The sequence below is a fragment of the Gigantopelta aegis genome, chromosome 10 (assembly GCF_016097555.1).
Source record: "Gigantopelta aegis isolate Gae_Host chromosome 10, Gae_host_genome, whole genome shotgun sequence".
Classification (NCBI taxonomy): domain Eukaryota; kingdom Metazoa; phylum Mollusca; class Gastropoda; order Neomphalida; family Peltospiridae; genus Gigantopelta; species Gigantopelta aegis.
The window spans coordinates 84,129,285-84,147,666 of record NC_054708.1 but is presented as its reverse complement, the minus strand read 5'-3'; the positions used below and the strand labels follow the sequence as shown (position 1 = coordinate 84,147,666).

The window sequence follows — 18,382 nt, the reverse complement described above, 5'->3', positions numbered from 1 at the left end:
TTTGTACACCGACCAGTTACGGTTAGCAATAGATGCCATTATTAACAAAATCACTCCTATGCGAATGCCGCCGCCATGAGGCGAAAAGTGACTAAACTCTTTGCTACACTGCTTCTGATATTGAATAATTGAACCTGCTTGCACAACTCCAGAGCAACTATCAGAATCTATTTTTAACATCAAAACAAACGTCATGTGACAAATATATACCCTAAACTTTTATTGGCTAGAATTTCTATACCGGTAGAAGTACTATCTAAATAGTTTCATACGTTTCAAAGTAGTCATCAAGCGAATATATATAAGCGGAATATAGCTCAGTGGTAAAGTACGCTTGGAGGGGGTGGGACGTAGCCCAGTGGTAAAGTGTTCGCCTAATGCGCAGTCGGTCTAGGATTGATCTCCGTCGGTGAGCCCATTGGGCTATTTCTAGTCTCAGCTACTGCACCACGGCTGACATATTAAAAGCCGTGATATGTGCTATGTTGTCGGTGGTGTGGTGCATATAAAAGATCCCTTGCTATTAATGAAACAATGTAACGGGTTTCCTCTCTAAGACTATATGTCATAATTACCAAATGTTTGACATCATTAGCCGTTGATAAATAAATCAATGTGCTCTAGTGGTGTCGTTTAACAAAACAAAAGTTAAATTTAGCTTTGTCGGTTGAGCGCTCGTCTGAGGTGCCTGGGTCGAAGGCTCAAATCCCCTTGGTGGACCCATCCCAACCAGTGCCCCATCTCTGGTATATGAACGATCGTGGTATGTGCTATCCTGCCAGTGGGACAGTGCAAATAAAGGATCTCTTGCTTCTAATGGAGAAATGTTTTCTAGTGAGTTTCCTCTGAAGACCACTTGTAATAATTACCAAATGTTTGACATGCAATAGCCAACCTGTCTGTGGAATGCTGCATATAAAAGATCTCTTGTTGCTAATCGGAAAGAGTAGCCAACTGCGTGGCGGCAACGGGTTTCTTCTCTTATTACCTGGGTAGTCCTTAAGCATATGTCAGGCGCCAGATAACCGTAATTAATGTATTGAATACGTCTTTAAACACAATGTTCCTTTCTTCTTTCCTTCCAATAGTCGATTATTAATCAATCAATGTGCTCTAGTGGTGTCGTTAAAGTCACAGATCCCACTTTGAACCTATGAAAATAGTCACAATGTTTCTTTAATCTATACACCGGTTACATATCTGCATAAAGAAAAGAAAGATGTTTTATTTACCGACACTGAACACATTGTAATTATACGTTGAACATATGCTTAAAGTTAAAAGTTAAAGTTTGCTTTGTTTAACGACACCACTAGAGCACATTAATTTATTAATCATCGGCAACTGGATATCAAACATTGGGTAATTTTGACATTCTAATCTTAGAGAGGAAACCTGCTACATTTTTGTATTAGTAGCAAGGGATATTTTATATGAAACATCCCACAGGCAGGATAGCACATACCACGATATTTCATATACCAGAGATGGGGTACTGGTTGGGACGGGGAAAAAACAGTCTACGGATGGGTCCACCAAGGGGATTTGAGCCTTCGACCCAGGCACCTCAGGCAAGCGCTCGCACTGTCTGGAATGAGAAATAGCCCAATGGGCTACTCTTTTCGAGTAATTAGCAGCAAGGGATATTTTATATGTAGCATCCCACAGACCGAATAGTACACACTACGGCCTTTGTTACATCAGTTGTGGTTCACCCCCGAACGAGAAATAGCCCAATGGGCCCACCGATGCATCATGGGGATCGATCCCAGATCGACCGCGCATCAGGCGAGTGCTTAGGCCTACTTACCGGGCTACGTCCCGTCCCATATCTGGCTATAGTTACAAACGAGTGACACAATTCTATGACGCTGAAACATGGCAATACCCTCTAAAAATAGACTACATAGCTCGTCTCCGTAATCGTTACTTCTCAGAGGTACGTGCATTTTAGTATAGTGGAAAAAAAGTATTTCGTGGTATTACAAACAAAAGGATAACCAGAAACACCCGGATGTACGGAAATCGATAATCTCGAAGCTAAAATATTTCTAATATCTGATTTCAATTATCAATAAAGAAAAATACGTTGTAATGGTTAAAAACTAGGGTCTGTTACTTTAAACAGGTCGTACGAGTAATTTTTTAATCAATCGTTTTAAGGTATATTTATAAAAGGGTAGATTCATCAAATGAAATAACATAATACGCATTTCAGAAATGTCCAATAAAGCTATAATAATAATAATAATAATAATAATAGTAATAGTAATAGTAATAATAACATTTTGTTTGTATTTTACACTAAAATTTGAAATTAAAATGTGGTCATGACAGATAGTAAGAAACTGCCGTCTAGTAAGTATGATTATCTTTCAGAATGTCGCTCGGCATTTTCCGTTAATAGTCGGAGATTGTCGAACTCTTTATAACAACTGCATTGCTGTACCCACGTGGATAAGCTGTGGCAAATGGAGCTAGCTATTATTTGTGCAGTTTGAACATTGATTGGCTTTGTTAATGGCCAGTGCATATAGAACGTATTTTCAGCATCCAAAGGTACGTGTCATCATCGATTATTGACTGATTGTGACAGCCTGTCGCTAAACTGGCTCGCTGTTATTTCCGTTCATTGGACCGAGGCCTGTCAAGGTTCTAATAGACCAAATCAATTCTTATTGCCGATAATATTAACGTTTAGTAATAAAACTCATATAAGCAGCGTATCAACATACCCAGGAAGTACAGAAACAAAAAAGTGTGGCACCTCACATCTAATCTACCTGCAAGAAAATGGGTGGGTGGGGGGTGGGCACATACCATTTAAGAAATGTTATAAATGTTTTTAATAGCAACCGCCATTTTTGCTGAAAATTGCAGTTCCATTTTTTCGGGGTACCCCGCATTAGTGTCAGCCTCTGGTATATACTGCATAACAGCTGTATAACAAATAAAAGTGTATTGATTTACTGTCATTGGATAATAGTATTTGCACAAATAATCGATGTCACATATTACTACCAATGACACACACAGCTGTTTTTACTCGTAAATATTTCACGGTACACCTCGAACTTTGACATGGAACTCTCTTCTTTGGTACCAAGCAACCTCAAATGATTCCGTTTTATATTATGCTACTAGCTGAAAGATCGAGGCTGTTCTTTAGAAAAGTGGTGGGTAGGCCTACGCGCGTATATATTGTGTGCGTGTGTGTATCACCATAATTTCATAAATAAATACATTTCTTCTTCTTCTCCTTTTTAATGGAAATACCAAAAATAATAAAAACATGACAATATACCAACTCGCAAAGAATGTTTTTTATATAAAAAAATATCTTGGTCAAATGATTTTAAAACAACAAACAACTTTAGAATCTCAGTGATACCTACGTGAATATTTTTTTACTAAGCGTTCGCATGATCAAGTTGCATATGGAGAACACTTGCTCACGAGTAAATATACTTTTTTATAACCTCTGGACCACATGCAATTTTACTCAAGTAAGCAAATGCGTTCGCGTGACATATAGGCCTATTCACATGACACTATTTACTTACATGAGTAAATTTGCAAACGTTCATACGTTCGGGGGTATTAGTAATTATTATTATTATTATTATTATTATTTTGTTTACAAACTTCTATCAAATTCCATAGGTTAGGCTATATCTCCTTTTTATGCAGATGTGGAGGCAACTGCATTAAAAAGACCCTGTGTTGCTATTCACAGGCGCGGGGGGGGGGGGGGGGCACAACCTCTAATGGAGGGCAGTAGTCTTTATTGAGGGCGGGGGGGGGGGGGGGGGGGCACAAGCAATATGTTTATCTTTATTTAAAGAGAAAGAAATGTTTTATTTAAAGACGCACTCAACACATTTTATTTACGGTTATATAGCATCAGAGATATGGTTAATGAGCACACATATATTGAGAGGAAACCTTTGTCGCCACTTCATGGGCTACTCTTTTCGATTAGCAGCAAGGGTTATTTTATATGCACCATCCCACAGACAGGGTAGTACATACCTTGGCCTTTGATATACCAGTCGTGGTGCACTGGCTGGAACGAGAAATAGTTAGCGAGTTTCTTCTTTCCCCACTAACAGCTGCTGAATAAGCAATGTACTGGGGTGTCGTTAAACAAACATTCCTTTCTTCTACTTGTAGTTTGAGGAGATTGTGAAGAGATTTCCAGGAAATGAGGAACAGATAAAACTTGCATTTCAAGTTTACATTGATCTAATTGAAGGTAATTTTCAGTTTGGTGAACATTTCTTTGTTCGAGGTACTTTTCATGTGTAGGGGTGGGATGTATACATGTATGATTTCTATTGCCACCGCCAGACAACGAGCTCAATGGGTAGGTTGAGAGAATGGTCAATAGTAAAATTTCGATCACCTGACTTCATTGTGCAGTACATTGATTATTTGCTTGAGCCATTTGGAAACTTGAGTACAGTCGAGTATCGGTTACTTCCCTTCTCAGTTGTCGATCCATGGCCGGCCTTTCAAGTACTTTGTGGACCAATGAGTAAGTCAACTGTTAAATTCAGTTTACATTTACTGTTTGAAATATATTAATCTTAAAATTAGATTGCCAACCAATAATTTCAGAAACAAAATAATCCTTAATACATATCCCTTATTTATATTAATTTAACCATAGGCCTACTGTTAAAGTTCACACCTAGGGGAAATTGCTACTGCCTTTTGATCGTTACTAAAAGTAGATTTTACCGTCCATTTTGTCCAAGATGGACCTAAAAGGATTGTTGTTTTTTCTGTGTGATATGGGACTATCATCCTTTGAGACTGAGACAGCATTGACTGTGTTGCAGCGAGAGGCTGGTGGGACGTCGACGTGCACCACTCTGAACGGTTGCAGCTGATGTTCGTGTCGGGGCGAGCTCGTGGACGCGACCCCAACACGCTGTTTGTACCGGTCGACGTCACCGAGGAAGTCAGCCCCGAGCAGATACACAGTTTTTGCGAACACCTTGCGCTGCCTGGACATACCACGCACGGGTGAGACGAAAACAAAACTTTTTTTTATTTTTTATTGTCCCCAGAAATATTTGGCAGTGTCAGGGTTGAGGTGCCCTGAGCTCACTGACGTACACATATTTTAATTATATTTCATATATATATATATATATATATATATATATATATATATATATATATATATATATACACTGTATATACACTGTATATACAGACTATTTACATATACACAATGTTCATGTTTAAAACATATACTGCATTCAAAAAAACTCTCACATCCACTCACCTACTCATCACCCCCCCCCCCCCCCCCCCCCCCCCCCCCCACACACACACACACACACACAAATATCCATGTACATCAGTTTTCATACATGTCGGTAATTAGTGTTAATTATTTCTGGGAGCAAGAAAGAAGAATGGGGAAAGAAAAGAATAACTGGTTGCAAATTTTATCTTTTAATGTTTGTTTCTAAGCCAGTATGTTAAACTACAATTGAAAATTTTCATGTAAAATTGTCAATAAATAAATTATACCATTTCTTCCAATATGTTTCAAAATATTCGTATTCAGTTTTTAAGCAGAATACACCTTTGAATTTCTAATTTGTTTTTAATTGTCCGGTGTAATGATCGTAAGTTCAATTTTTGTTTTTGCATTTTTATAGAATAAATATAATATTTTATATTAATAATCATCCAATTTACTACACTGCTGTTTTGTTCATTAGGCAAACCTAAGATAACTATATGTTTATCAAAAGTAATATGTTCACCCATAGTATTTTTTATCCAATTTGCAATAGATTTCCATAGTTTTTTTTAACAAAATAACAATCATAGAATAAGTGTTCCATTGTCTCTGGCAGCAGATTACAGAAAGTACATTTACTGGTATCTATATAGTGAATAGTATATTTAAAAAATGGTTAGTTGCGAGTATTCGATGCAATATTCTGTACTGAAATCACCGCAAAGTTGTATCTCTAGTACATTTAAAGGGTATGCTATAATATATTTTCCATTCCCTTAATGAATAGTTAAAACCTTTTTCCTGATATTTTAATTGTGATTTTGGTATTTGTGATGTTTTGCATAGCAGTTTATATTGTTCCTTGCAACCTTGTTTCTCTTTTAAAATCTGCTTTAACTTTTGTGGATAAACTGGTTTATAATTAGGGGAAAAATTCAGAGTTTGACAATTTAATTTTCCATATTTTTCAATGAAACATTTTACTGCTTTAATTAAAGACGTATAATCTAAAAAATTCGTTATTATATTATACTTCACCATAAATTCGTCAACAGTTAGAAAGCCACCATGTACATCAATTAAATCATTTATAAAAATAATTCCCTTTTCGGCATACTTTTTGTAGAAAATAGGTTTTTTATTTTTTAATATTGTACTGTTGTGCCAAATATTGACACCAACTATGTCGTCTATACTTTCAATGATTTCTTCACATTGAATTTTTCTCCAGCTTTGAAGAACATCCTTCCAAAAAGGATTACTTGTATTTTGCATTTTCTTGCTAACAAATTGATTCCCATATATAATTAAATCATGTATTGATACCTTTGTAATAGATGAAAAAAGATGTATCCATTTTGAATCATTTGTAAGTAGTCTTCTTATCCATGTTGATTTTAAGGCTGTTATATAAATTGAAATATTAATCATTCTTAATCTTCCGTTTTGATAATCTTGAATTATAGTTTCATGTTTTATTTTTTCTGGTTTATTTTCCCATATAAAACTATAAAATCTGTTGTTTAACTTTTGGACTAATTGTTCAGAAGGAGTTGGTAATGAGATTAGTAAATTTATTATTTTGGGTATTATTAATGTTTTTAAAACAGTGAGTCTGCCTAATAGCGTCAATTTTCGTGCACTCCAGATTTTCATTGTACTTTCCATTTCTAATACTTTTGGTTCAAAATTTTCTTTTAACTATATCTTTTAGATTTAAAGAGAAGCGAATTCCCAATAAAGTAAACTTAGTTGAACCCCATTGTAATTTCCATCTAGTATGATAAAAGACTTCATTTGAGAAAATTTTTCTGTCAATCCATATTGTCTTTGATTTAGAATAATTTAGCTTCAAACCTGACATTTTTGCAAAGCAGTCTAGAGTAGTAAGTGTGCCGTTCAGTGACTCGGGAGATCCATCCAAAATAAAAGTAGTATCATCTGCATACTGCGAAATAAGATATTCTTCTCCATCAATATAAATTCCCTTAATATTCTTGTTATTGCGTATTAAAATAGCCAGTATTTCTGCACATATTATAAAAATGTAGGGCGATAACGGATCGCCTTGTCTGCAGCCTCTGTATAACTTAAAACTTTCTGATAGATGTCCATTTTGGATTACAGCTGAAACTGAATTTTTATACAGTGTTTGTATCCAAGTTTTTATTGAACACCTAAAATTAAAAATGTCTAGAGCTTTTTGAATAAATTTCCAGGATAAGGAATCAAACGTCTTTTCAAAATCTACTAATAATAGCTGACCTGGTATTTTATATGTTTCTGTGTATTGCATAATGTCATATATCAACCTTATATTTTCTCCTATGTATCTCCCCTTTATAAATCCTGTTTGATCTTTTTCAATAATTTTGTCCAATACGGTTTTTATCCTATTTGCAATGCAACCAGATGCTATTTTATAAGTACAATTTAAAAGGGTGAGTGGCCTCCAATTTTTTAAAAATTGCTTAGGTTTGTTTGCTTTTGGTATGCAGGTTATGATGCCTAGTTTTGGTACATGTGACATTTCTTGAATACTGTAACTATAATTGATGGATCTAACTACAAAGTGCCCCAAAACAACCAAAAGAATTTTTTTAATTCTGCTGGAAATCCATCAGAACCAGGACCTTTTTTCATTCTTCATATTTTTAAGAAATAATAAAGCTTCAGCGTACGTTAATTCCCCCTCCAACTCTGCTGCTTCGTTATCAGAGAAAATATTAAAATTACAGTATATATTATATTTCTTTTGTTTTAGATAATTTAATACATCTTTTCTTTTTGCTGGATCTCCCAGTCCCTGACAGTTTAGTGTCATAATTTGTATCGAAGTCATTTCAAAATGTGTAATACATACTTAATAATATACATGTATGTACAAAATACAGGCACCGTATACACGGACTGTTGTCCACTACTTTGCTTTACCCGAATGTAAATATAATAAGTTTGTAACAATTCACCGGCTCAAAAACAAATATTGAAATGCGACTTGGCAAAGAATAGAAGAGTGATGCGACAGAGCTTATAAAGACAAATATGACAGTGGAAGATAGCAAGAAATGTATGCAGAGAATAACAGTGTAAAGGACATGAATACTCATATGCAGAAAGCTGTGACCAACCAGGAGCCTATCACACACGGAATCTTATTATTAAAAGTAAATATGTTGCGTGTATACAGATATAGTAATATTAACTGTGTTGTAATCCAAATAATTTCAAAAGTATATTCATGTGAACAGTTTTTAAAATTCCGTCAAATATCTACAAATTTGATACTGTCTTCTGGAAAAAATAATAATAAATAAAAAAATAAAAAAATAATAAACAAACAAACATGCACCATACATGTACATGAGTGCAATACAAAAAGGTACATAATGGAGTTTGCTCAAAAGTAAAATTACAAGAAACCAAACAGGCAGAAAGGCGCACGGCGTACGCAGGTTTGAAAACATGAAGCCTAACACGCCGCAGTGTGCAGTTAATAGACAAGCCGTTACGGTTGATGCACTGGCGACTGAACTTGTGCTAAAAGTTATAAAACAAGTTTTACAGCTTAAGCTTTAACAGCGTTTGGCGTGGACCTTACTACCTGTTTCTATTTCACACAGCTATGCTTCTAATCTCTAACAATGTTTTTATGATAAACATTTGTATTGGTCCAATCCGTATCTCATAACTTAAAAATCCAATGTTCATACTGCATGAAACTCAGTTTTGCAGTGATAATAGCAATAGCAGTGAGTAGCAGCAAGAACAATAGTAGTAGTAGTAGTAGTAGTAGTAGTAGTAGTAACCATAAATACTATTAACTATACTACTAATAATTTTAGTCGAAAATTAAACGGGGTAAATAATAGTACAAATGATAATAGTATTGATGATGATGATGATGATGATGATGATGATGATGATGATGATGATGATGATGATGATGATGATGATGATGACGACGACGACGACGACGACGACGACGACGACAAGAACAATAATTAGGAAATGAGGGGAAAATAATAGTCATAAAATACTGATAATTCTGATGCTGGGAATACTACCACTACCATTTAAAATAATAATAGTGATAGTAGTAAAACCAGAAAGGGAAGACACGCTTGCACTGACAAACAGTACAAAAAATAATATAATAAAAAAAATAGTAGGGGCGGCACGATAAACACAATTTTGCAGCTGATAGTTTGTATTTTTTTGGATCATATCAACAAAAGGAAAAACTAACTAACTAAAAAAAACAAAACAAAAAACAATATTAATTAATAAAAAATAAATTTAAAAATTAAGACAATAGTATACACGTTTCCTTTAGCAATGTTTGGGTGTGACAAATAACGAGCACCGGGAATATTGTCCTACAGCTCTAAACAACAGTATATACACGTTTGTATTTACACTTTTATAAGAATAAATTTAGTTCAGGTAGTTACAGCGTCCAGAGGAAATCAAAACTTGGTGTGTCTTTATGAAAAATATGTCAGGTGGTGGGGGGTTTTGTGTGTTTTTTGCACAATCCAAGACATCAAGGTAGATGTTTACGAAGGTCGACGTCAACCTCGGAGTTTTGACCACAGCTTAGACGTAAGAGGTTTGATATTAACATAAACAGGAGTTTTGACCTAACTCTAACATAGGAGTTTTGATATTAACACAATGATAAGTTTTGGTACATGTATTAACTACAAACTGTTTTGCAACACCAACCTTTATGGAAGGTTTACCTATCCTCAGATAATTAGGGGTGGTGGGGAGCGGCATTAAACGAACATCTGGCAAAGTTATGCAGTGTTGGGGGGAGGTGTTAGCCTAGAAATATAAAACGTTTCGTATTTTTTGAATGGTAACTGTCACCCACCTTCCCTCTCCAGTTTCAGCCACAGGAACATGGAACAACTGGTTTGCAACACCCCTTCCTGCCTTTACGCCGTCAATCTGGCTATATAGATCACACTACGTAAACCTAACTCAGACCAAAACTCATTGGTGTAATGTAGTCAGGTTGATGGAGGGAAGCGGACGGGGTGTGACAAAGGAGTTATTGTAAGTCCCTGTGCTTCACATTTTAACTATTTGTTTTCAGCATTACTCTGGCAATCTGCGACAAGGATTCAAGTACAACTTACTTCAAAGTATCCAATTCCCTTATAGCACCATCGCCTCCTGAGGTGACGGACGTACACAAACGAACGCGAGCGAATCTGGCACAGAGCAGACGAGATCATTTGAATAGCGAGATCCGGCGTTTTTGTGAGGAGCGAACAGTCCCTGGACTACCAGGCACACAGCCTTGTGGTGCTGACTCTGGTACTAAGAGTGAAAATGATGCCTAGATGTCATTTAGTCCCTGAACTATCAGGCACACAGCCTTGTGATGCTGACTCTGGTACTAAGAGTGAAGATGATGTCTAGATGTCATTTAGTCCCTGAACTACCAGGCACACAGCCTTGTGACGCTGACTCTGGTACTAAGAGTAAAGATGATGTCTAGGTGTTCTTTACACCTCTAGTCTGTGAACTACCAACCACAGCTTTGTGACGCAGACTGTTAATAAGAGTGAACGGGAGGTCTAAACGTGTTTTAGTGTCTACCAGACACCAAGCGTTGTGGCAAAGATTCTGGTAACACAATGGAACAGGAGATCTGGAGGTCCTTTAATCTGTGAACTACCAGACACGGAGCCTTGTGACGCAGACTTTGGTAATAAGAGTGAACAGGAGGTCTATATAGAGATCCTTTACAGCATTAGTCTGTGAACTACCAGACACGGAGCCTTGTGACGCAGACTTTGGTAATAAGAGTGAACAGGAATTATGGAGGTCCTTTAATCTGTGAACTACCAGACACGGAGCCTTGTGACGCAGACTGTGGTAATAAGAGTGAACAGGAGGTCTACATAGAGATCCTTTACAGCTTTAGTCTGTGAACTACCAGACACGGAGCCTTGTGACGCAGACTTTGGTAATAAGAGTGAACAGGAGATCTGGAGGTCCTTTAATCTGTGAACTACCAGACACGGAGCCTTGTGACGCAGACTTTGGTAATAAGAGTGAACAGGAGGTCTATATAGAGATCCTTTACAGCTTTAGTCTGAGGGGCAGGATATAGCTCAGTGGTAGATTGCTTGCCTGAGGGTCACAGGATCGAACACTAACTGTGGATTCAGTTAGTTGGGGGTTTTTTCTTCTCATTATCACATTTAATGCCCCATGGCATATATATCAAATGTTGTTGTATACATTGTCTTGTCTGTGGAACATGTATATACAAGATCCTGCGTGGCCGTATAAGCAGGAGTTACTTGTCTCGTGGCAGCAGGTTCTGTCTATAATCGGGAAGGGACGTGGCCCAGTGGTAAAGAGCCCGCTTGATGTGTGGTCGGTATAAGATCGTTCTCAGTTGGTGGTCCCATTAGGCTACTTCTTGTTCCAGCCAATGCACCACGACTGGTATATCAAAGACCGTGGTATATGCTGTTCTTTCTGTGGGATTGTGCATATAAAAGATCCCTTGCTACTAATGGACAAATATAACAGGTTTCCTCTCTAAGACTATATGTTAACAATTACCAAATGTTTGACATCCAATATCCGATGACTAATAAATCAACATGCTCTAGTTGTGCTAAACAAAACAAATTTTAACTGTTTATAATCGATAGACTAATCTGAATCTTTCTAAAATAATGTTACTAAACGGGCGTTATTTAACTGTGCTGCTGGGATCGATCCCCGTCGGTGGCCGGCCCATTGGGCTATTTCTCGTTCCAGCCAGTGCACCTCGACTGGCATATCAAAAGCCGTCGTATGTACTACCCTATCTGTGTGGGATGGTGCATATAAAAGAACCCTTGTTGCTAATCGAAAAGAGTAGCCCATGAAGTGGCGACAACGGGTTTCCTTTATCTGTGTGGCCCGTAACCATATGTCTGACGCCATATAACCGTAAATAAAATGTGTTGAGTGCGTCGTAAAATAAAACATTTCTTCTTTTTTCTTTAAATGTGCTGATGTTCACTGAACATTCATATGTTCCTTTCCATTCATATGTGGCAGAAACACTCGACGTTTGTTTATTTCATTACTCATTAGATTATTGTCTTAACTACACCTCTGTTTATATGTATTACTGATTGGTGTATCATTGATGTATGATTTTGTTTTACAAATAAAAGAAATGTCAGAACGTATATGATCAGCTTTGCACTTGAACTTTTTACTGAGATTTAAAGCTTTGTTTAGGAATCCGTAAAACAAGACCATTTACACTTCAGTAATTTTCATTGTCTGCAAATGTAAATTATGACAAGTTGGCCACTATTAAGTGCTGCAGTGTCAGGCTAACACAGACGTTCAGCAGGGTATGTCATTGCTGGTTTTCACGAAGACGTCAAGACTTTCTACAGCAGACGGAAGAGACGTAGCCCAGTGGTAAAGCGCTTGCTTGATGCATGGTTGGTTTGGGATCTATCCCCGTCGGAGGTCCATTTGGGTTATTTCTCGTTCCATTCAGTGCACCACAACTGGTATATCAACGGCCGTGGTATGTGCTATCATGTATGTTGGATAGTGTATATAAGAGACTCCTTGCTACTAATGGAAAAAATGTCATCTCTATGGCTGTGTTAAAATGACCACATGTTTGACATCCAATAGTCCAGTATTAATAAATATGTGTGCTCTAGTGGTGTCGTTAAACAAAACATATATATATATATATATATATTACGTTCAGACTATGTATAATAATTATGAGGGTAAGAGTGAACTGGATGGAGCCACCACATGGTTTAAACAGATTCGGGGTTCCTGCGAGTGGGTACGAAGGGTAAAGTTACGTACGGTACCCTAAAATCTTGGACATTAATGGATGCATTTTTCTACTTTTTAAAAAGATTATAGTAAGAGAAGTGCTGTTTACTCTTTATCAAAATACATGAAATGCAGTGTTAAATAATTTGTGAAGATTTCAAACACATAACCAGTTAGTAGGGGTTCTTACGATATGTTTTGTTTCCATTACGTACCTTATAATTATTTTCTGGCAGAAAGCCTAATTCTGTCTTGCGTTTCCGACCGACAGAGCCTTTATAATAACTAACATTACAAATGGAATGCATTTTCTGTTTACAATATCAGCAGGGGTGTAGCTTGATCTGAAAGCGGACCATTTGCTTCAGCAGGGGGGGAGGGGGGGGGGGGGTCGTCCGTCCGAACAGGGTTTGTATATACAAAGTGTTTCTTATCGCCTTGATCTTTCTGGATGCCGAGACAAGATATTACCTGCCAATAATTTCGTACGTACGAAATAATATAATATATATTAGGAAGTAAAAGGAAGTTTGAGCTGCTACAAACATTTGGACGAACAGAAACACATAGAATATACAGACACTGGTACTCGAGACAAGAACATGAGTTTAACGTGTAATTGTAATTGTTTAAAAGGCTCTGTTGTTGAAAAACAGTTTACAATGGCAGCAAACTCAGGATGGTAAAAAAGTAAAGTTTGTTTTATTTAACGACGCTACTAGAGCACATTGATTTTTTATCTTATCATCGGCTATTGGACGTCAAACATATCTTTTAGAGGAAACCCACTGTCGTCACATAGGCTACTCTTTTACGACAGGGAATAAGGGATCTTTTATTTGCGCTTCCGACAGGCAGGATAGCACAAACCATGGCCTTTGTTGAACCAGTTATCGATCACCGGTCGGTGCAAGTGGTTTACACCTACCCATTGAGCCTTGCGGAGCACTCACTCAAGGTTTGGAGTCAGTATCTGGATTAAAAATCCTATACCTCGACTGGGATCCGAACCCAGTACCTACCAGCCTGTACACCGATGGCCTAACCACGACGCCACCGAGGCCGGTACTCGGGATGGTGTCTTTAGCGCAACACTGATTCGAACTGTATGAAGGTTTAAACTAGATCCGGAATATATATTAGAAAGGTGAGGCAATCTGTAGTCGAATTCAGACTTCAATTAATGGCTAAACAGTCGAGTTGATGAAGGACGGATTAAACCGCGGATTCTTGTCACGTTAGGGGACGGGTCGTAGCCCAGTGGTAACGCGTTTCCCTGATGTGCAGTCGGTCTAGGATCGATCACCGTCGGCTTATTTCTCGTTCCAACAATTTCCTCACAACTGATGTAACAAAGGACGTGGTATGTAGTATCCTGCCTGTGGGATTCTGCATATAAAGATCCATTGTTGCTAATAGAAAATAGTTAAGTAACCTATTGCCTGGCGGCAGCGGGTTTGCCCTCATCTGTGTAGACCGGCCTCGGTGGCTTAGTGGTTAGGCCATCGGTCTACAGGCTGGTAGGTACTGGGTTCGGATCCCAGTCGAGGCATGGGACTTTTAAACCAGATACCGACTCCAAACCCTGAGTGAGTACTCCGCAAAGCTCAGTGGGTAGGTGTAAACCACTTGCACCGACCAGTGATCCATAACTGGTTCAACAAAGGCCATGGTTTGTGCTATCCTGTCTGTGGGAAGCGCAAATAAAAGATCCCTTGCTGCTAATCGGAAAGAGTAGCCCATGAAGTTGAGTGTTGAGTGCGTCGTTAAATAAAACATTTCTTTCTTTTCTTTCATCTGTGTGGATCTTAACCATATATCTGACGCAATATAACCTTAATTAAAATGTGTTGAGTGCTAAATAATACATTCCTTCCAGGCCTTTCCCCAGGATTTTTTTAAGGCGCTTACATATTTAGCATCATTATAACACAAAAATCAAGCCAAAAGAAGTGGGGTAGTGAGTTGAAAACAGTTAAGTGTTTGTCTTCAATCCATCAAATCATGTTGGGGTTGTTTTTGTGTGGGAGGGGGGGGGGGGGGGGGGGGGGCTTTTTTCTAAAAAAAACCCCATCAATTCCCCACCCCCAACAACTTCATAATTTGCGTCATGTTGTTGTTGATTTCAGCGTCGTGTTAAATGCTTGTTGTGATTTCTGCTTGTAAAATACCTAAGCTAAGAATGCTGACTTCACAGTATATTTCATTTATCAAAAAAACTACCAAAAAAACCCCAAAACGTTAATAAAATAAAATTTTACTTTAAAAACAAAATCCAGCTAACTTATTAAATGTCATCTCACAGTTTAACAAATATATATCTAGCATTATCTAACAAATATGATTATTGTAAACTAATTCAGTGTACGTTTAACTGCAATTTGTATAAATACTGCATGCACAATTACCGCGATCGCGATCTCAGTACGTGCTCTCGACCACAGGTACAAAATTAACAAAGACAAAGGAAATAACGAAACTGCAGTTAGGTATTCATTGATGCAAACAACTATTGTTTTTCTACACATTTACATCAAGATTTACTCCTGTGTAATCGTATTGTTCATGTCCGCAACGATATCTCTTGACACGTGGGTGTCAGCTGACTGAAGCGTGACGTATATTACGCCGAGAGCTTTCCTCAGTTCAGCCAACAAACGTTTTTCCTAACGTTCGCGAACTACTTGATTGGTGTCCGTCGTGTCCATTTGGTTTAACGTGAAGCGCACAAAACAGTGTAGCGAACGTTTTGTTTCCGCTCGGTCTGGCTGAACTCAGCCCTTGGGATAGCCGACATGTCGTTCGGCCCTGAACTGGCATGTGTATTCAAATTGACATGCATTGTCGGTTTGTTTTTATTACTTTGGTTCAAAGACTTTACAAAATTAAAATAGCAAGTTACATATCTTCCAGACATTGAATCGCCGTCACATTGCTGTCATACATGTCGAATGCATGCGTTAAAATTAATAACCATGATTATTAAAATTAGCAAACATCATAAGGCATACGCTGTATTCTGGATAACACCGTTTCTCGTTTCCGGTCGCCAGATCGCTATTATGCTAATTGAATATTTGGTATTATTATGTTTGAGGTGTCGAATAGATTATGTAACTGTTTGTTCACATCAGAAGATAGAAAATGACGTTACGGATCACAGCTCCATTGTTTTGTATACATGTTACAAATTAAGCCGACACGGTCCTGCAGTTAAGGCGCTTACCAGACACGAAGGCGCTTACTTGGCTGGCTAAGGGAGCACGGGCCGTGTCGGCTTATCGCTCTAGGGAAACCCCTGCCTTCCACCGGAGAAACGATGAGTTGCACGGTCCATTACCCCGAATAGACTCCAGTGTTTCCCATCCCAACCCGTGCCCCACAGTTGATACATCAAAGGTCGTGTTACGTACTGTCCTGTTCATGGAAGAGAGGGGGCAGGATTTAGCTCAGTCGGTTGAGGTGCTTGCGTCGCAGGATCGAACCACCTCAATGGATCCATTTAGCTGATTGGGTTTTTCTCGTTCCAACCAGTGCACCACAACTGGATAAAGGCCGTGGTATGTGCTTTCTTGTCTGTGGGAAGTGCATATAAAAGATCCCTTGCTACATTAGGAAAAATGTAGCGGGTTTCGAATTTCGAAATGTTTGACATCCAATAGCCGATGATTAATTAATCAATGGGCTCTAGTGGTGTCGTTAAACAAAACAGACTTCTTCTTGTTCATGGGAGAATGCCTATAACAAATCCCTTATTGCGTTATCAGCAGGAGTAGCCTATGTGGTGGCAGCGAATTTCCTTCTTCCTCTTTCTTGACGAAATGTCGAAATAACCACGTTAGACACTCTATAGCTGTAGTTTCTTCTTCTTCTTCGTTCAAATTTGTGAAAATTGTCTCATACAGATATTCCGATCCGAGTGATGAATTGGGCAGTTGTGTGCAGGTCCTCCCTGGATCCCTAGAGCTTCTGGTGTAGGTCTGTTCCATGCGGCCAGAAGTGGCTTCTCTCAGAGTTGTGTATTGGACATTGTTGTAGGATATGTTCTGGTGTTTGCAGGCCTGTACCACATTGACAATCGCTTGTGTGACATATATTTAGCTTGTGGAGATGGACGTTTAGGCGGCAGTGGCCTGTGCGAAGCCTGAAGATTGTAGTCTGGGCTCGTATTTCAAGTGTCTCCCATGGGTCTTGGTTTGTCACTACATGTGTTTTCCATTTATTCTTCTTCTTTCGCTTGATGATAGTCTTGATTTCTTGATGAGATGTAGGGTCTGTTTAAAACGTGCTGAGGTGTCATTAAGCAAACACCCCTATCATTATCTCGAGGAGATTGTCATGTGACACATTCTGTATTGGAAATAAAGTGGTACAGCGTTCGCTCGATGCGCGTCGGTGTGAGATCGATCCCCGTTGGTGGGCCAATTGGGCTATTTCTCGTTCGAGCCAGTGCACCACGACTGGTATATCAAAAGGCCGTGGTATGTACTACCCTGTCTGTGGGATGGTGCATATAAAAGGTCCCTTGCTGCTTATCGGAAAGAGTAGCCCATGAAGTGGCGACAGCGGGTTTCTTCTCTCAATATAAGTGTGGTCCTTAACCATATGTCTGACGCCATATAACCCTAAATAAAATGTGTTAAGTGCATCGTTAAATAAAACATGTCTTTCTTTCTAAATCAATGTGAGCGGGACGTAGCCCAGTGGTAAAGCGCTCGCGGTTGGTCTAGTATCTATACTCGTCTAGCCAGTGCACCACATCTGGTATATCAAAGGACGTGGTGTGTGCTATCCTGTCTGTAAAATGGTGCACATAAAAGATCCCTTGCTACTATGGAAAACTGTAGCGGGTTTCCTCTGTTAAGACTATAAAGTAAAAATTACCAAATGCTTCACATCAAATAGCCGAATATTAATAAATATGTGCTCTTGTGTAACAAAGCAAACACATAAACTTCAAATCAGTGTTACCAGGAAACTTGATACCACTGAAGTAAGTAGAATCAATATAATTTGATAAAAGTTTTTTAAAAACCTGTTGAGCCAGGTAAACTATTTATCCTGAATATGGATTCACACATTACACGGGCAAACTGATCAACTAACTTACAAGTAGAAATTGGACTCATTGTTTGACCACACAGAAAATGAGAGACGAAACACAACACTTTACGATCACCAGCAAGGGATCGTTCGTATGTAGAATCCCGGATAGGAAAGTACATACCAAGGCCTTTGTTACATGATTTGTGGAGTCATAATTCTAGAAACACAGACAAACAAAAC

At 38.2% G+C, this 18,382-nt stretch overlaps 1 protein-coding gene across 2 annotated transcripts; it reads left to right on the top strand.

The window, feature by feature from the left end:
• The first annotated feature begins 2,415 nt into the window (after positions 1–2,415).
• Positions 2,416–12,129, top strand: LOC121384439 (tRNA-splicing endonuclease subunit Sen15-like). 2 transcript variants are annotated; one of them, XM_041514835.1, is made up of 4 exons: positions 2,416–2,559; positions 4,174–4,255; positions 4,845–5,031; positions 10,368–12,129. In XM_041514835.1, the coding sequence occupies exons 1-4, from the start codon at positions 2,521–2,523 to the stop codon at positions 10,615–10,617; spliced, it is 558 nt and encodes a 185-aa protein (XP_041370769.1). In that variant the 5' UTR covers positions 2,416–2,520; the 3' UTR covers positions 10,618–12,129. The 2 variants fall into 2 exon arrangements, with proteins under 2 accessions (XP_041370769.1, XP_041370768.1); XM_041514834.1 differs by lacking the exon at positions 2,416–2,559 and adding an exon at positions 3,107–3,176.
• Positions 12,130–18,382: the final 6,253 nt, after the last annotated feature.